Source organism: Mesoplodon densirostris, chromosome 2, assembly GCF_025265405.1.
Source record: "Mesoplodon densirostris isolate mMesDen1 chromosome 2, mMesDen1 primary haplotype, whole genome shotgun sequence".
In the NCBI taxonomy this organism is placed as follows: Eukaryota; Metazoa; Chordata; class Mammalia; order Artiodactyla; family Ziphiidae; genus Mesoplodon; species Mesoplodon densirostris.
In genome coordinates, this window is record NC_082662.1 from 57,240,517 (window position 1) to 57,258,811 (window position 18,295).

Below are 18,295 nucleotides of genomic sequence, written 5' to 3' on the forward strand. Positions count from 1 at the left end.
AAACTCAAACTTCTCTGCCAGACGAGCACATCTTGAGCAGAGAAGAAGGGTCACCGTCCGGAGCGGGCAGGGGCCTCCCCGGGTTTGGGGAGGCTGAATTCGCGTCTGCAGCCCCGGAGCCGCCCCAGCGCGGGAGTTTCGAGGGGAGCTCGGGGACAGCTGCGGTGTCACGTGGGGAGGCCGCGCGGGGACCGACGCCTGGGACCCGAGTGCCTCCGGGGAAGCCGGTGCCAAAGGGCCGCATCCCCAGAGCCCAAACCTGGGCTTTCGCTAGGGCCTTGCAGGGAGAGGAGCTCGCCCGCCCGCCCGCGCCGGCACAGGTGTCCGGGTGGCGGCGCCGAGACCTCAGGGGGCGGGGCGGGTGCGCCGGTGCGCGGGGCCCGAGGGCCCGAGGGGGAGGTTCCCGCGAGGTGGTTCTGAGCTCCTCCTCGGCGCTCAGGTTTCCTCTTCCCGCCCGCTGGCTGCTGGCTGCGGCGCCGCCTCCCTCCTCCTCCCCCAACCCGCTCCGCGGCCTCGGCCCGCCTCGCCCCAGCTCGGGCCTCCTCCGGCTCTCTCTCTCCCTTCCCCTCGAGCCTCCGAGGAGCCCGCAGCCGCGGGGCGCCCGGGAAGATGGCGGCGGCGGCGTCGGGAGCCGGCGGCGAGGGGGGCGCGGGCCTGGGCGGCGCGGCGGGGCCCGAGCCGGGGTCGGGGCCGCGCGGGCCGGACGCCTCCGCCGAGGCGTGCAACGACGCCCGGGGCCCGGCGCCCGCCGCTCTGCACCCAGAGGAGGTCGCCGCGCGGCTGCAGCGGATGCGCCGGGAGCTGAGCAACCGCAGGAAAATCCTGGTGAAAAACCTGCCCCAGGACAGCAACTGCCAGGTGTGGGGACGGGCTGCGAGGCGACGCGTCCCGGGGGCTACGGGGCAGGAGCTTTAGAGAGAAGCTGCCCACGCCCCCCCCGCCCCCCCACCCCGGTGTCCAGGCTGGTGCCCGGCGCCTGGGAGCGGTCCGGGGGAGGAGGGGGTCGTGCAGAGTTACGAGAACGGTCCTTGGCTTTTGCAGAGGCTCCGGGGTTTGTGAGTCCGCGGTCACCCCGCGAAGGAGGCACGTTAGGAAACTGAGGCTCGGAGAGGCGAATGGGCTTGTCCAAGGTCACGGGATTCTGGAGCGTTGTCTCTAAGTCCGGCTGGTGCCTTCCTTCCCCTGATGGCACAGGGTGGTGTACTGGGGGAAGGGGTCGGGGAAGTAAGTGAAGGAGAGCGGAGGTGAGCTGCGGAGCACAGCTTGGGGGTGGGGGACAAGTCTTCGGGAGCACCCTGAGACTGGCGCAGGGTCCCAACGGGGTCCTCGCGACTTGGGTGTGCCCTGGGGGCGGGGTCACGGGAGAGCTGAGAGTGAGTTTTGCTGTTGCAGGAGCACTTGACCAAGTTTGTGTGAAACAACTCTGTCCCCTCAGTTTGCTAAGATCCTGGAATAGAGAGGTTATCGCTCCGGTTTGGGGAGCCTTGCAGCCGTCTTCTCCCTGCCGAGTACTGGAGGATTTGTTCCTTAGTGACTCCGAGGAGGCTTAAAGATAGGCTACTCTGTGTCTTTGATCCAGATTAACTGTTGCTTTAAGCTCTGCATCTATTTGACTTTTTTTTTTTCCTCCTCGATTACCAAAGTTACGTGCTCATTGTAGGAAAGCTAGAAAACACAAAGAAGCGCAAAGGGAGGAATAGAAATCACCTGTATTTTTGATACTTAAAGATAACCATTGTTAACGTGGAGTATTGTCTTTCTTTTCCTGTGCGTATGTATTTTTTTTTTACCCAAAAAAATCGAATTTCTTTGACTGTTAAGGGTTTCTTGTCTAGATGTTCACGTATCTTTCACATTTAATTGGAATTTCTATATTTTGTGGGGATGGGGAGTCTGTCCTGGTGGTTGCAGATTTGGAGCACTTCGTGTAGTTCCTCCTGTAGTGGGACGCATGAAATTGCAAGGGAGCTGCCTGTTGATAACTGCAGCGGTTCTTCCATTAGATCCGTTAAATATTGAGACCAATGCCTCATTACTATGTAATTAGACCTTACATAGCCACTCACAATAAATGTGAGCATGTAACCTTATAACCCATATACATGAAGGGCCATTTTGTTTCAAAAACAATGTAAGAAAGTCTCTGTCAGTGTTTGTACATCTTATCCCTCTTTCAACTCTTTCCATGGTTGTCCACTTCCCCTCAGGCAGGTGATGTTTTGTAATGCTCTAAGGACACCTGCAATGGACTGATTTCATAGAAGCAACTTTCCCGTGCCCACACAAGTATAGAACAGCAAGTGAGCACAGAAAGAGGGAGGCTTGGAAAAGGCAGATGGAATTTAAAAAAAATTGAAGAAATAGCAACTATGTGTGTAGATCATCTGGAAGAGAGGTGGAGAAGTGTTAATTTCCTTTGTAGAATGTCAGCTATTTTTGTTATCACATTTCTTTGCATTAATTTTCAAAATATTTGGACCAAAAATTTTAGATAGTTCTGTCTATTCTTCCTTTGGTGTTGGTATCTTTCTCATCTCCCTTCTCAAGAGACTTGAAAAAATATATTAAAGAGTCTAATAAAAGGAACAGTTAATTACCTGTTGTTAGTGATGGAGAGAGGTTTTATGAGAATGACACTGATTTGTATTTTTGAGATATTCTTTCTCTGTTATGAATTTATGTTTCACCTAAATTTTAGGATTTTTCTGTAAGGTAGCAAGCATAAACTATCAAAGTTGGTTTAAGGTCTGTATGTCTAGATGAGTCTTTTACTGCCAAGTAAAGTATCTTAAGTTTTTATGCCATGCTTTTTGAGAGCTGAAGAGTTTCATCTATAAGCAAAAAATAAATAAATAAAAGTTGTTAGGACCTAGAGACTAGTTTCCAGACTTGTCCTAGCCTTTGTTTTTTTCTATGATGATTTCCATAACAAAATATTATTTTAAATATTTCTGATAATGTAGTTTTAAAATTTAAACAGGTCAGTGTTTGATTACAGATAACATTTGTTTGAGTAGTGTTTTTCTTTTTTCTATTGTCTTCAGTGCTTGTACCTTTCCTAAGTTTTCTGATCACAATCATATTATAAATATCAATGGTCTGTGTTACACGAATAAGTAGAATAGACCGAAGTATGCTAATTTCTAAAAGCAATTAAAAGACACTCTTTTCTTCAGATTATTTAAACTGAGTTGCTATTTTTATTAGTCTAATAAAATTAATATTTACTTGATCTACTTCTCAAGTTGTAATATTTTCTTGAATATATTCTGCTAGGATTTTTTGTTTGTTTTATCTTTTATTTACCTTAACAATTATAATTCTGTTTTTACCTAGTGGCTGCATTTTACTGTCAACTTACTAGTGAAGAATTAAGTTTAATCTTATTTTGTATCTTTTAGCCAGTATCAGCTGGATAAACTCCTATTTCCTCCTTATGAAATGACTAACGTGGTAAAAAAAAAAAAAAGTTACTACTTTTTGTTCAGTTTCTAAGTAATCAGATATTTTAAATACCCAAATTCTTGTTCTTTTCTAGAAGAGTCTGTGTTCATTTATTCTGGAATATCACATTAAGGATCAAAGTCATTCCTAACGCTGGTTCTCAAACTGTATAGTTATGTTTCTAGAAAAGCTATGTTGATGATTGATCAGTAGGAACCCAATAATTTTTTCTTAACATTTTTAAAACATGGGTATTTTCTTTATTAAACATAGTTTTCATAAGTCTTACTCATATTTTGTTTAATTTTTCATATAACAGCATATACCAAATAGTATCCCACAACTTTACACTTCCTATGATTAGAAGGCACACTAAAGGTATTATTTTATTTTAACATCTTTATTGGAGTATAATTGCTTTACAATGGTGTGTTAGTTTCTGCTGTATAACAAAGTGAATCAGCTATACATATACGTATGTCCCCATATCTCTTCCCTCTTGCGTCTCCCTCCCTCCCACCCTCCCTATCCCACCCCTCTAGGTGGTCACAAAGCACCGAGCTGATCTCCCTGTGCTATGCGGCTGCTTCCCACTGGCTATCTATTTTACATCTGGTGGTGTATATATGTCCATGCCACTCTCTCATGAAGGTATTATTGGGTTTTTTTTGGACTCTGAAGGTATTATTTTTAAGTGGGAGCTTTTTTTTTTTTTTTTTTTTTGCGGTATGCGGGCCTCTCACTGTTGTGGCCTCTCCCGTTGCGGAGCACAGGCTCCGGACGCGCAGGCTCAGCGGCCATGGCTCACGGGCCCAGCCGCTCCGCGGCATATGGGATCCTCCCAGACCGGGGCACGAACCCGTATCCCCTGCATCGGCAGGCGGACTCTCAACCACTTGCGCCACCAGGGAGGCCCTAAGTGGGAGCTTTTAAAGGTACAAATGTCAAATACCTTACAGTAGTAGAAATACTAACTCTAAAAAAATGAACGCCTTTATACTAATAAGTTCTCAAAAGAATAGTTACTGTGCCGTCTGTCAGGCGCTGTCTGGTGATCATTGTATGCTTTCCGGAATTCCCCAGCCCTCTGTGTTCTCATAGCTTCAACGTTGGTTCATATCCTTTTCATCTCTTGCACAGTTACAACCTTTCTGCTTGTCACTTACCCTCATTATTGTGCTGTGTCTTATTTTTTAGCCCATCCTGCTTACTGTTTCCCTGAGACAGCTTCCCAAAGCACAAATCTGATATCACTCCCCTGTTCAAAACAAGAGAAAACAACAACAACAAAAATCTTTGGCTCCACATTCCCAGCACTGCTTCTCAAACTTTCCCTCAAATTCTCCCTCATTTGTCTCTTCTCCTCAAATTGTAAGGAATAGTGAACATGAATTAGCCTACGGCAAGAGTGAAATTGCTTTGAAGCTTCATGTTCTGTCTGAAAAATTCACATTATGTTCTAGGAAAATTGGATTTAATATAAAAACAGTGACAAGCTCATTTAACTTCCCTCCAAATTTTTTACATAACCTTGACGCTTATGGAAGATGCACCACAATTATCCTATGATTTTCCATACTCCTGTATTACCATGGAGTACTCAGACCTCACTTGAGAAGCATGACATACTAGGATAGAATTCTAAGACTCTAGGCTTTTTGTGACTTGGCCCCTGCCTACATTTCTAGTCTCATATTTTATTGGTTCTACATTGGATTGTACTCATTTTTTAAAGCTACCTCCATCCCTGAGTACTTTGTGCCACTGTGATTTGGTATTTATGTCTTTGTTAGTGTTCTGGAATGTTATTATAGTGATTAATTTATCATGAATAATATTTATAGTTATTGGAATTATTTGTAGTGAATAATAACAATGCTGTGAACACTGGTTCTTATTCATTGTAGCCATTGTGTATATGTGTGTGTCTATATGTGTGAATAGTCTTTTGCAACTCTGACTTTAGAATTTTGATTAGTTAAGGTAATGCCCTACTATGTGGTTTTTAATTGTATTTCTGTAAATTGTTTATATTTTATGGTTAACCTGATTCTGTTTCAGTAGCATTGCTACTGGGGTTTCAAATTGGAGAAATAGTGACATTTATTTACTATATTGTTTGACTTCACTCAGTTGTTTTCTTACATATCGTACGCATGTACCTGTATTTTGTTTTTGTTGTATTTATTTTAAAATCTGAAAGAGATTTTATTGTGTAATTAGAAGAAAATGTGAAGTGCTTAGGGCTAAATAGAAGAAACATTCTATTGTCTCACTTTGGGTATTATTAACTTTCATTTCAAAGTACTCTATTAGGGTAGTTAGTTGAGAAGCTTGATGGTTAATTCATAGAGGCCCATTTGAAAGCATAGCACTTTTTAGAATAACAAACCACCAAATGTAGGAAACTGGTTGATTTTCTTTTTGAAATCTATTTATTCCCATTTTTCTTTTATGTTATTCAAAAACCAATAGAATTTTCTCACATGCTTTGTGTTCTTTAACTGTGGGATTTAAAAATATACATGATTTGTTTTCTCTAACAGTATATTCAGTAATTATTGCCTCTTTTTAAACTGACAGTACTGGGATGTTTTTGCATTATGAAATCATTCTTTTTCATATTGAGAATGTCATTTTGCTTACTTCCCAAAGTTACTTTTCTTAGTGTAGTAGTTTGTACTACTTAAAAGTTATCTATTATGTTTTCTTTTTTAGTGTAGTTAATCAGAATTGACTTACGGGTTCTATGTCTTTTCTGTGTATTTTATTATCCTATTCCCAGTGTAACAAGAACACTGAAAGCTGCTAAAGGAATATATTTCTACATTTCTGGGACACCACTGGCTCAGTGAATTTCTAGTCTTGGCAGAAATTCTTTAAAAAGTGTTTCAGCAATGCTTGTTCTTGCTCTGAAAACACATTTGAGAAGAGGAGTATTTTGTGGTTTGCATCACAATGCTGAGTGTTAAACAGTCCAAAGACATCTCCCTACCTTATAGCCAGTGACCCTTCGGGTCTCCAGGGCTCATCTCTCATCTGCGGGCAAAAAGCTTTATGCTTAGCTCTGCTTAGCCCAGCAGAAACAGGCTGATGAAAGAATGTTAAAACACAAATAAAGAAAACAAAGTCATCTATAAATTTAAATATCTATAATTGCTTATTAGGAACCCTGGCTCTGTTTTTACTTTGTTTGCCTAAGAGGCAGTCGCCTCAGTCTAAGGTGATAGTGTGCCCTGAGGGGTACTGAGTGAGAAGTGAGGACATCAGACCACCTAGAACACTTGTCTGTGTTAGCTGTTTTGGCTCATGATATCTGCAGAGGATTGTCTTTGGTTGCTATACTGAATATCTTCCATTTTTTCCTCCAGACCTTTCTCCACCCTTCTTACCTGCTTTGTGTCCTCAGAGGCTGACTGTACTGTGAAAAGCACCAACAGGGCTCTCTTATTCTCTGGTTTCTGATTGCATTTGGCCAGAGCCACTGGTGGGAGATCAAAGGGCAGAGGAGAGAGAGATTGGGGCATTTATTCACCCAGCTCCATCTCTATGAGGTTACTGTGGCTTGGCTGTTTCCTCTTTCAAAGGTCACAGTTTCTTTCCAATGGAACCCTCCATGCAACTAAGCTCTCTGGGTTGTTGTAACCATTCCCCTTGCCTTATTAGGCCTAGGGTTTGTAGGGGACTGACTGTTGCTAACCATGGGCTTTCTGTAAACTTTTGTAGATAGTCTCTTTAAAAAATTCTCTCCAATTACTTAGTCTTTGAGTGTGCCATCTGTTTCTTGCTGAGACCCTGATGCTGTTGCCTACTCAGTCTGCGTTCTTCCTCTTGTCTTTCCTAGTAGCACCCAGATTTTCCTTTGAGGACCTACCCTCCATTATTTAGGGACTGCATGGTTTGAGTGGATTTGCTTTCTGTCCCTATCTGGAGAAGTGACATAAACCAACAAACAGAATTCTTCTCTTTTGCCATTGGAATTGGTTAAAGGATGGGCAATAACCTGGGTGTAAGCCAGTCAGCACATGGTAGTCCCTCGGCCATAGTGATTATTTCAGCCTACTATAATAAAGAAGCTTAGGACTTTGGTTGTTAAGGTAATTCTTTCTTCCCACGGGATATGAATGCAGAGACACATTGCTCAGGTTGTAGCTGACATTCTGAGGACAGAGCAGACATCCAAAGGAGGATTGACCTGAAAAGAAAGGAAGGAAGAAAGAAAGAAAGAAAGAAGAATAGAGGCTGAGCTAGAGCCCTGATCAAACTATATCTGAAGCTTGACCTACCTTTGCATTTCTTAGTTATGCAAGACCCTAACGTCCCTTTATTTTTCATTTATTTCAAGTTGGGTCTTATGTTATTACCAACAAGTACTATCCTAAATAATACAGATTTTTTTTAATAATACAGAATTTTAATTAAAAAAACATGAAATTTTATTATTGAAAAGGATGGTAGAAGACATTTTATCCAACCCTTTTGCTTAAGACATGAACACAGTTTACAGAGTCCTAAACACATGGTTTCTAGCACATTTTTAACACCTTTAGTTTCAAAGAAATCACTGTTTTGTAAGGTATCCTACTCCATCTTCAGACAGCTTTTGTTATAAATGTCTTATTTATATTAAATATGTAAAATTTATTTCCCTGAAATTTTGATTTCTTGATCCAACTTCTCCCCTCTAGTAGCATAGAGAAATTATGGTATTCTCTTTTTTAACTTACAACTTCACCTCCTTCAAACCGCTGCATTTAGGACATGAGTCTGAGTTTCCTCACCATCTTGTTTATTTTTCTCTGAACGCACACCACTATCATTTTGTCATTGCCTCTCTTAAAATGTGGCGCCCCAAATCAAGTATGGTAGTCTAGTTGAGATCTCCTTGTAATCCCTCAGCCAGAGCAAATTCTCTTTTCTCTGGATTTCTATAATAACAATAATAACCTTTGTTTATTAGATGCCTACTGTTGCCAGGCACTGAGCTTCATTTACATTATATTTAATCCTTTTTTCAAGGCTGTGAGATCAGATTTTTTTCTCGTTTTACTGATAGGGAAACACAGATGCAAAATTAATGTCAAGCAATTTGCCCAAAGTCATTCAGCTTAGTAGTAGTAGAGTGGAGAAAAGCTAATGTCTTTTTTATTCTGAAGTTTATATTCTTATCCCACACTGTATTATGATTGTAATTCCCCTGCATACACTCTATATTGTGTTTCAAAGGACAGGGATTATGTAATATTTACCTTTGTGTCACCAGTGTTTAACCTAGAACCTGACACATTGTTCCAAGGGAAGTTTAAAACAGAAGGAGATGACCCACCTATTTGTTCTAAAATGCTGTACTTCTGTTAATGTGTCTGACAGATGGCAGGCTTTCAGGATTAGTTTGTAAGATGAACAAATTTTGCATTGTAAGACTGTGTTAGCTTTTTAGGCAGTGAACTCCATTCACATAATTATTTTATCAGTCAGCTGTTTATTGCATGTGAGTAAGTTGAAAGCTATAAACCCTCTCTCCAGAAAAGTTCTAATGTTCATAGGCACACAGAAATTTGCATGTAAATTTCAAGGGGTTGTGGATCTCTTGTAATTTACCCCTGATCTCACTCTGGGAGATTTTAGACCTAAACTGAGAAGCACCTTTCCACGCCAGTGTAATTTTGATTATGTGTTTGGGACTTCACCTGAGTATGGACCATTTGAACAGGTCCAAAGCTGCTTCTTGAGAAGAGTTTTCAGCAGAAACTTCTGTGGGCCACATTTATGCATATGTGGGATGATCCTCTTTCTGGGCAAGAAGATAAATCAGACTTCTTAATTTTCTTTCTGAGAAGGTCACCTGTGTCACTTTACGTTTGATGTAAAAGCTCATTGTTCTCTGGTCACCCAGGATTACTAGCACTTTACCTATTGTGCCTGACACAGAGTGGATGTACAGAATTCTTTTTCTTAGAGTCCAAGATATTACAGTGTAATATTTCTCACTTAATGTGTGTTGTTACAAAGGTTGATATAAAGAATGTCACTTCAAAACATATCAAGACTATTCACAATAAGTATTTATAAATTTATTTATTTATTTATTTTTGGCTGAGTTGGGTCTTCGCTGATGCGTGCGGGCTTTCTCTAGTTGCGGCGAGCGGGCGCTACTTTTCGTTGTAGTGCGTGGGCTTCCCATTGCAGTGGCTTCTCTTGTTGCGGAGCTCGGGCTCTAGGCGCGCGGGCTTCAGTAGTTGAGGCTCACGAGCTCTAGAGCGCAGGCTCAGTAGTTGTGGCGCACGGGCCTAGTTGCTCCGCGGCATGTGGGATCCTCCTGGACCAGGGCTCAAACCCGTGTCCCCTGCATTGGCAGGCGGATTCCCAACTGCTGCGCCACCAGGAAAGCCCCACAATAAGTATTTATTGCTATGAAAAGTTTCCCTTTTTTGTTTGATTTCTGAGTCTCTAACTTATTGTGAGTCTCTCAACTTGTTTTCTAGGCATTTGACGCTTAATTTTGTGCTTATTTACTCACATTATCTTTATATTTCCTTCATCCTTATGCTTGTACATTTTCTTTGTGAGTTTGAAGGTTTCTATTAAACTTTTGTTACCACCTGAATGCCAAGATAGCATTAGAATTCATTGCATTTGTTTGAGCCTGTATTTGCACCATATTCTTTGCCTCTTTTCCTGCCATCCCCTTTCACCCAGCTCCAGCCTGCCCCACCCTATCCGATTTGTCCCAGCTAATCCGTTTTTATATCTTTCCTTAACCCACTACAGTGATTATCTGCTTCTAGTTCCCAGCTTGCCTTTATTTCCTGAACTTTGGATCTTCTGTTACCCTCAAGTTCAGCTGCTGGCTTTTGACTTCAGATTAGTCTCCTTCCCTCTGAGTTTATACCTTGTTAGTTTTTTGTATCCTGATCTAGAGTAGAAGTAATGGCAATAAACAAGAACATGTGAATCTGGGAAATTTTAAATTTTGAAATAATCACAAACTTACAGAAAGGTCGTAAGTACTGTACAAAGAACTTTTTTTTCCTAAACTGTTTGAGAGTGAGCACCGACCTACTCTCTATCAACCTGAGTACTTTACTGTGTATTTTCTACAAATATGGACTTTCTCCAGCATAAACACATCACTACCATCAAACTCAAAATACTACCATCAAATCTACAGGTCGCGTTTAAGTTTTGCCAGTTTTCCCATTAATATCTTTTATAGTGAAAGGATCCAGTTCAGAATCATATATTGCACTTAGTTGTTGTGTCTTTTTAGTCTTCAGTCTGGAATAACTTGTCTTTTCCAGCCTTGACCCTTCTGAAGATTACAGGCCAGTTACTTTATAGAGTGTCCTTCAGTTTGGACATTCTATATAATTAGATTAGTTCTGCATAATTAGACTCAAGTTACATAACCTTGGCAGGAATATCACAGGGTGATGCACGTTTTAGATTTGTCCCGTTGCTGATGAAGTTAACTTTGATCCCTCTGATTGACTTTTATTAAAGTGGTATCTGCCAGGCTTCTATAAGCAAAGTTTTTCCCTTTGTAATTTATAAGGATTTTTGAGAGGAGATACTTTAATTAAGACTGTATAAATATTCTACAGGCATACCTTATTTTAGTGTGCTTTTCTTTATTTGCTTGTCACAGATACTGCATTTTTTACAAATTCAAAGTTTGTGGCAGCCCTGCATCAAACAAGTCTGTCGGCACCATTTTTCCAACAGCATTTGCTCACTTCATGTCTCTGTGTCACATTTTGGTAATTCTCACAATATTTCCAACTTGTTCATTATTATTGTATTTGTTATGGTGATCTGTGATCAGTGATCTTTGTTACTATTGCAAAAAGAGTATGATGTGCTGACAGCTCAGATGACGGATAGCAATTTTTTAGCAATAAAGTATTTTTTAATTAAGTTATGTACTTTTTTTAGACATAATGCTACTGCACACTTTATATACTACAGTATAGTATAAGCATAACTTTCATATGCACTGGGAAACCAAAAAATTTGTGTGACTCACTTTATTTTGATATTCACTTTATTGCAGTGGCCTGGAACCAAACCCACAATGTCTCTGAGGTATGCCTGTATTCCCTTTCTAGTGTTCAATTTATTGATTTATTATTTTATATCAAAAGTAAACTCTTGGTTTCCTATGTTGTTCAACGGTTTATACTCCATTACTATCATTACTTACCTTGATGCTTTACTTGTTTTATGTTTGGACAGTGGGAGCTTCTTTAAGCTGGCTCCTATGTCCTCTTTTTAAATAAACTTTTCGTTTTGGAATAATTTTAGATTTACAAAAGAAGTTACAAAGAGAGTACATAGAGTTCCTATATATTCTTTACCCAGTTTCCCCTAATATTAAATCTTGTAACCAAGGTACACTAGTCAAGACTAAGAGATTACATTGGTACATTATTATTAACTGAACTGTAGACTTTGGATTTGATTTGTTTTTTTTTCACTTATGTCCTTTTCCTGTTTCAGGATTCAGTCCAGGGTACCACATTGCATTTAGTTACCACATCTCATCTTAATTTCCATTCTGCACCAGTTTCTCAGTCTTTTCTTGTTTTTCATGATCTTGATAGTTTGGTCAGAAACTTTTTAGAACACCCCTCGGGTTTGTATGATGTTTTTCTCATGGGAGATGAGGGTTATGGAATTTTGGGAAGAATTCCACAGAGGTAAAGTCCACTTCTGATCATGTCATTTCATGGGGTACATGACATCAATATGACTTTCACTGGTGATGTTAACCTTGATCGTTTCCTTAAGATGATGTCTGCCACATCAGTCCTCTGTAAAGATACTATTTTTCCCATTCACTGTTCTTTAGAAACAAGTCGCTATTTCTAGCACACACTTAAGGGAAAGGGCCTTCTTTTTTTTTTTAAATTAAAGTATAGTTGATTTACAATGTTATGTTAGTTTCAAGGGTACAACATAGTGATTCAATATTTTTATAGATTATACTCCATTTAAAGTTATTATAAAATATTGGCTATATTCCCTGTGTTATATATTTTTTCCATAGTACTTTTTACCTCTTCATCCCTACCCCTATTGTGCCCTTTCCCGTGTCTGTCTCCCTACTGGTAATCTCTAGTTTGTTCTCTATATCAGTGAGTCTGTTTCTGTTTTGTTATATTCATATTTTGTTGTATTTTTTAGATTCCACATGTAAGTGATAACATACAGTATTTGTCTTTCTCTGACTTACTTCACTCAGCATAATACCCTTCAGGTCCAACCATGTTGTTGCAAGTGGCAAAATTTCATTATTTTTTTATGGCTAATATTCCGTTGTATATATATACACACACCACATCTTTTTTATCCATTCATCTTTTGATGGACACTTAGGTTGCTTCTATATTTTGTCTACTGGTCCTATGTACTTTTGACATGTCCCCGTCATTCACTGAGCACTTCCTTTGCTTTTGACACAATACGCTGTTGCAGCTTATATTTTACTTTCTGTGCTTTAGCTCTTGAATCATCCATTTCATGAGAGACTGAATGCTTGTTTTCCCCCAAATTCATATGTTGAAGCCCTAACCCCCAGTGTGGCTGGGGTCTCTATGGAAGTAATTACATTTAAAGGAAGTCATCAGGGTGGGGCCCTAATCTGATAGGATTATTGTCATTGAAGAAAAGACACCAGAGAGCTCTCTTTCTGCTGTGTGCCTCACCCCCAGCCCAACCCCAATGTGTGCAAGCACCAAGGAAAGGCCATGTGAGGGCATAGGGTGAAGGTGGCCATCTACAAGCCAGGAAGAGAGATCTCAGCAGAAACCAAATCAACTAGAACCTTGATCTTGGAATTCTAACTTCCAGAACTGTGAGAAAATTAAGTTTCTGTTGTCTATGATATTTTGTTATGGCAGCCCTAGATGACTTTTATAAAGCCTAGTTTCTTTTAGGGGAAAATACTATTAAGAAGCCAAGATCTGGGAACTAGATGTACTCACTGCCATTGAGATATCACTGCTGCCAGTTCCTCTTAGTAGGCAGAGCTAGAGAATATATGAGTGTATGTATGTGTGTACACACATATATTTACACCTATATCTGTGTGTCTGTTGAAAGGAATGAGTTCACACTGATATATCAAATTGCAGTCTAACTCCATAGAGTTCTTTCTAGTTTTCTCCCATTCCGTGTTTGTTACTTTTTTTTTTTTTTCTGACAGTGAGAAACCTGGTGTTCATTGTTCTTAATATATTTACTTATTTGAACAATCCTCCTTTAAGTAAGCAATCTCCCATCACCACTGCAGATGACTGTGCCCTCCCGCATGCAGACACCCACCTCATCCAATATAAGCTCCATCCTTCTGTACTGGGCTGTTCCACTGGCCAGAAGGCTTCCTCACCTTGCCTGAGTTCTGACTCTCTGTGCTGGGTTTTCCTTCTGGGCAGATGTCCTCCTCACCTTGCTTGAGCTCTGAAACCTGTGGTATGAAATAAGATATTTTGTGTAAAATATGTGTAAGGGTACAGTAAGTGATACCTATTATTAGTGGTGTCATGGCAGGCAGAATTTAGAAATGGCCCCCCAAGATTTCTAATCCATGGAACTGTGCATGTGATACGGTATCACATGTGTGATTGTTACATTACATGACAAAAGGGGATGTTTGCAGATATAATTAAGGTTGACTACTCAGTTGACTTAGGGGTATCAAAAGGGAGATTATCCCGGTGAGCCATATCTCATCATACTAGCCCTTTAAAAGCAGAGCGTTTTCTCCAGCTGGTAGCAGAGGGAGAAGGCAGACGATCTGAAGCACAAGGAGGGTTTGATGCCCTGTTGCTGGATCTGCAGATGCAGGGGGGCCACATACAAGGATTTTAGAGCAGTCTCTAGATGCTGAGTGTGGTCCCCAGCTGACAGCCAGCGAGAAAATGGGGACTTCAGTTCTACAATTGCAAGAAACTGAATTCTGCTAACTGCCTTAATGAGTGGAAGTGCATTCTTTCTTAGAGCCTCCAGATAAGAGCCCAGCCTGCCTAAGCCCTTGATTTTGGGCCTTGAGAGACCCTGAGCAGAGAATGCATTTGAGCCTGCCGGAACTTTTGACCTACAGAACTGAGAGATAATAAATGGGGATTGTTTTAAGCAATTTAATTTGTGATAATTTGTTGCACAGCAATGGAAAACGAATACAGTATTACATCCGGGTGATATTGGAAAGAAAAAACATTTGTGTCAGAGAAAAGGAGATTGTGATTTCTGTAGGATTATTCTTTGGGAGACATGGTTATGTAAATCTATCTCCTGGGGATATCTATAAGCAAGAACTGCTTAAGGAGAACCTCTTACTGCTAGATATATAATATTCATTAATTTGAGGTATGTAAATATTTTCTTTTAAAGAAGAAGTGAGTTATGTATTAGGTTAGTGTAAAGAGTAATTGTTTTTTCTTTTTGAGCACTTTAAACATATTGGTTTATGTTCAGATTGTAAAATAATCTTAGAAAAAATACTGTATTGGAGTTGATAAAGGTAATATGTAGAAACAAATATTCATGCACTTAACAAATATTCAAGGTCTGCTTTTTGCCAAATGTTGGAGACTTTTTTACGAACAAGGCCAGATACGTGCTATTTGCTATTAATAAGCCTATAATCTAATGAAGATACAGATATATAAGCAGTTAAAATACGAATGATAGGTGCTATAAATGTTGCGATGGAAAAAGTAAAAAATGCTATGGGAGCAGAAAAGAAAGAGACCTACTCCACACCTGAGAGATTCAGAAAGGCTTCTTAGAGAAACTCATTTAAGCTGAAAACCAGGGAGAGAGAAATTAACCAGGGGAAGGGAGAGAAAGGGAGAAGTGAGGAATATTCATAGTGGTAGTAACAAGATATAGCAAGTCCTAAAAAAAAGAAAAAGCATGGCTAAGAGTTAGGGCATTGTGGCTTAGGCTTAGAGTTTGAGAGGGGTAGTGATTCAATATAAGGCTAGCACATTAAGTAGGACCAGATGATTGTAAGACATTTAAGGAAGTTTGGATTTTATTTTAAGGGAAATGAGGATCCATTGAAATATCTAAACAAGGGAGTGATGCTTTCAGATTTCTAGCTGTCAAAAAGTAAAATTATGTTGTTTTTGTTTTTATCTCCCAAACTTTGTTCTTACCCTGATCTCTGTCCTAAGGTTAGGAGGTCAGTGATGCAGTAAGCATTAGGAATGCGATGGAAATGAATAGTTCATAAGTTTTATTTTTGTATTGATGATACTTAAGATATAGTATTCATTGTGTTTGCTCTAAGGTCTGTCAACCTGGGTTTGAATCCCAGATTCGTTACATACTGTCTATACAAGTCCCTTTTCTAGGCCTCAGTATCCTCGGCTTTAAAATCGATAATAACATCCAACTTTAAACCCATATCATGGGTTTGTTAGGGTTAAACAAGGTTATTTCAATAAAGGGCCTGAGATAAAGTAAACATTCAATAAATTATTATACTGCTAATATAAAAGCTGAAAGTTTACTAATTTTTTTTTAAGCCAAGTCAAAATGTTCCCCTGGCAAAGAGTAGGTATTCAAAAGAACTTTCCAGCAAAACAGCTGTATTGAAAGCTGTTAAAAATTTAGCCAAGTTAAAATGGACACCGCAGTTACTCAGCCAGTACCACGAAATGTATCATATGATGGGCCTTGTGTTGGGCCCCAAACAGTATTATCTGGTGTGTAACATTCAAATGCAGTTCTGAGCAAGCAATAGCTTGTATAGGTGTGGAGCCCGGGAGAGAAATTTGATGTGGAGATAAAAATTTGGAGATCACTGGCATAAAGATGGGACTTAAGTGATCTCAGTAGATGCAGAAAAAGCATTTGATAACATTTAACACAGATTCATAATAAAAACTCATAGCAAACAGGAATAGAATACAAATTCCTCAAACTTAAAGATTATCTAGAGAAACCAAAAGCAATCATGTTCAATGGTGAAATACTGAAAAATTTCCCTATGAGATTAAGAGCAATACCAGAATCACTTCTATTCAAGATTGTACTGGAAATTATGACTAGAATAATATGGCTAACTCCAGCTGACTAAAAACTGATAAGTGAAAGAAAAAATTTAAAAACTTTTGGAAGACAAACTATCCTATGACCTTGGGTAGGAAAAGATTTCTTAAGGTGCAAAAAACAGAAATTCTAAAGGAAAAAGCTGATACATTTGGCTTCATTAAATGAAAAACTTCTCTCTACCAAAAGTACCCACAAATAAAATGACAGACCACTTACTAGGGGAATATATATATAATATGCTTCCCAACAAGGAATTAGTATCCAAAATATTAAAAAAAATTTCTAAATGTCAAAAAAAGAAAATATAAACACAATAAAAAAATGGGCAATAAAGATAAGTAAATGTTTATCAGAAGAGGAAGTAAACAAATGGTAAACAAGTATGAAAAATACCTGTATCAGAGTTCTTCTGAGAAACATTATATATAAAATTTATATTAATATGTATTTATATTATATACATACATAGATAAATTGATTGATTGTGAGGGCTGGCTAGTCTAAAATCTGTGAGGTATACCAGCAGACTAGAAACTCAGGCAGGTGTTGATGCTACAGTCTTGAGGCAGGGTTTCTTCTCCAGAATACCTCAGTTTTTCTCTTAAGCTCTTCAGCTGATTAGATGGGGCCCACCTGCATTATCCAAGGTGATCTCCTTCACTTAGAGTAAACTGATTGTAGATATTAACCATATCTATAAAATACCTTTGCAGCAACACGTAGATTATTTAATAACTGGATTCTGTAGCCAAGTTCACACACAAAACTAACCATCACAATGCCCTGCCTTATTAATCAAGGGAATGCAAATCAAGAGCACAAGGAGGTATGACTTTATATCCACTAAATTGACAAAATTTAAGTGTCTGATGAGACCAAGCATTGTAAGGACTCTCATACACCATCGATGGGAATGTAAACTGTAACAATCTTTCTGATAAAGAAGCTGGCACTTTCTTGTAAAGACAATCATTTGCATGTGTATAGCCCAGGAATTTCCCACTTTCAGAAACTTTTGCACAGGAACACCAGGAGATATGTAAAATTTACAAGAAGGTGACAGTAGTTTAATAGCAAACAGTAGCAAAATAGCAACAACCTGGAAACAAATCAAATATTCATTGATAGAAAAATAGATATGTAAACCATACCAAAATCACAGAATGGAATGTTAAACCATAGTGAATAAATGAACAGTAGCCATGTGGATCATGAGTGAATTTTAGAAACATAATACTGAGTATAAAAAGCAAGGCAAAGAAGATTAAAAATAGCATAATACCATTTTTATAAAGCTCAGAAACAAACCAAAACAATGTATTATTTGGGGATACAAACCTGCCTGAGGACTCCAGCTATGGGGGATGGGCTAGTGCAGGAAGGCATAGTTGGATGGAACACTGTTGCCAATGTCCTAGTCTTTAAGTTTGGTGTTGAGCTCCTGGGTGCTTATTTCATTATTATGCCTCATAATATATGTTACAGATAATCCTTTTGTACTATCAAATCACTTAAAATTCTAAAAGAACATAAATAAAAATATTTTTTTCATTCCAAAAAAGTGGAATTTAAAAGCAAAGTGCTTTAATCTATGAAAGCCCTTTTTAGAACATAAGTCTGCAAAGGGCTTAGAAGACAATGTGATTCAAGTTTAAAACTAAGGCTGGGTTTCATTCAGGACGAAGTTCACACCAGCTAGAACAATGGTTGTTTGACTTTTGGGGGGTTATTAACAGACTGCTTTGAGTTGAAAACTATTAAACCTCTCCCCAGAAAACATTTCATA

The 18,295-nt window shown here is 39.4% G+C and overlaps 1 protein-coding gene across 2 annotated transcripts in view; it reads left to right on the top strand.

Moving 5' to 3' along the window:
- Nucleotides 1-522: 522 nt before the first annotated feature.
- The window catches only part of RAVER2 (ribonucleoprotein, PTB binding 2), a 113,381-nt gene continuing 95,608 nt past the window's right edge, over nt 523-18,295 (top strand). For both annotated transcript variants that reach the window (XM_060089911.1, XM_060089913.1), the window contains exon 1: nt 523-858. In XM_060089911.1, coding sequence (XP_059945894.1) covers nt 610-858 — 249 coding nt within the window. In that variant the 5' untranslated portion in view covers nt 523-609. The remainder of the gene's footprint in view (nt 859-18,295) is intronic.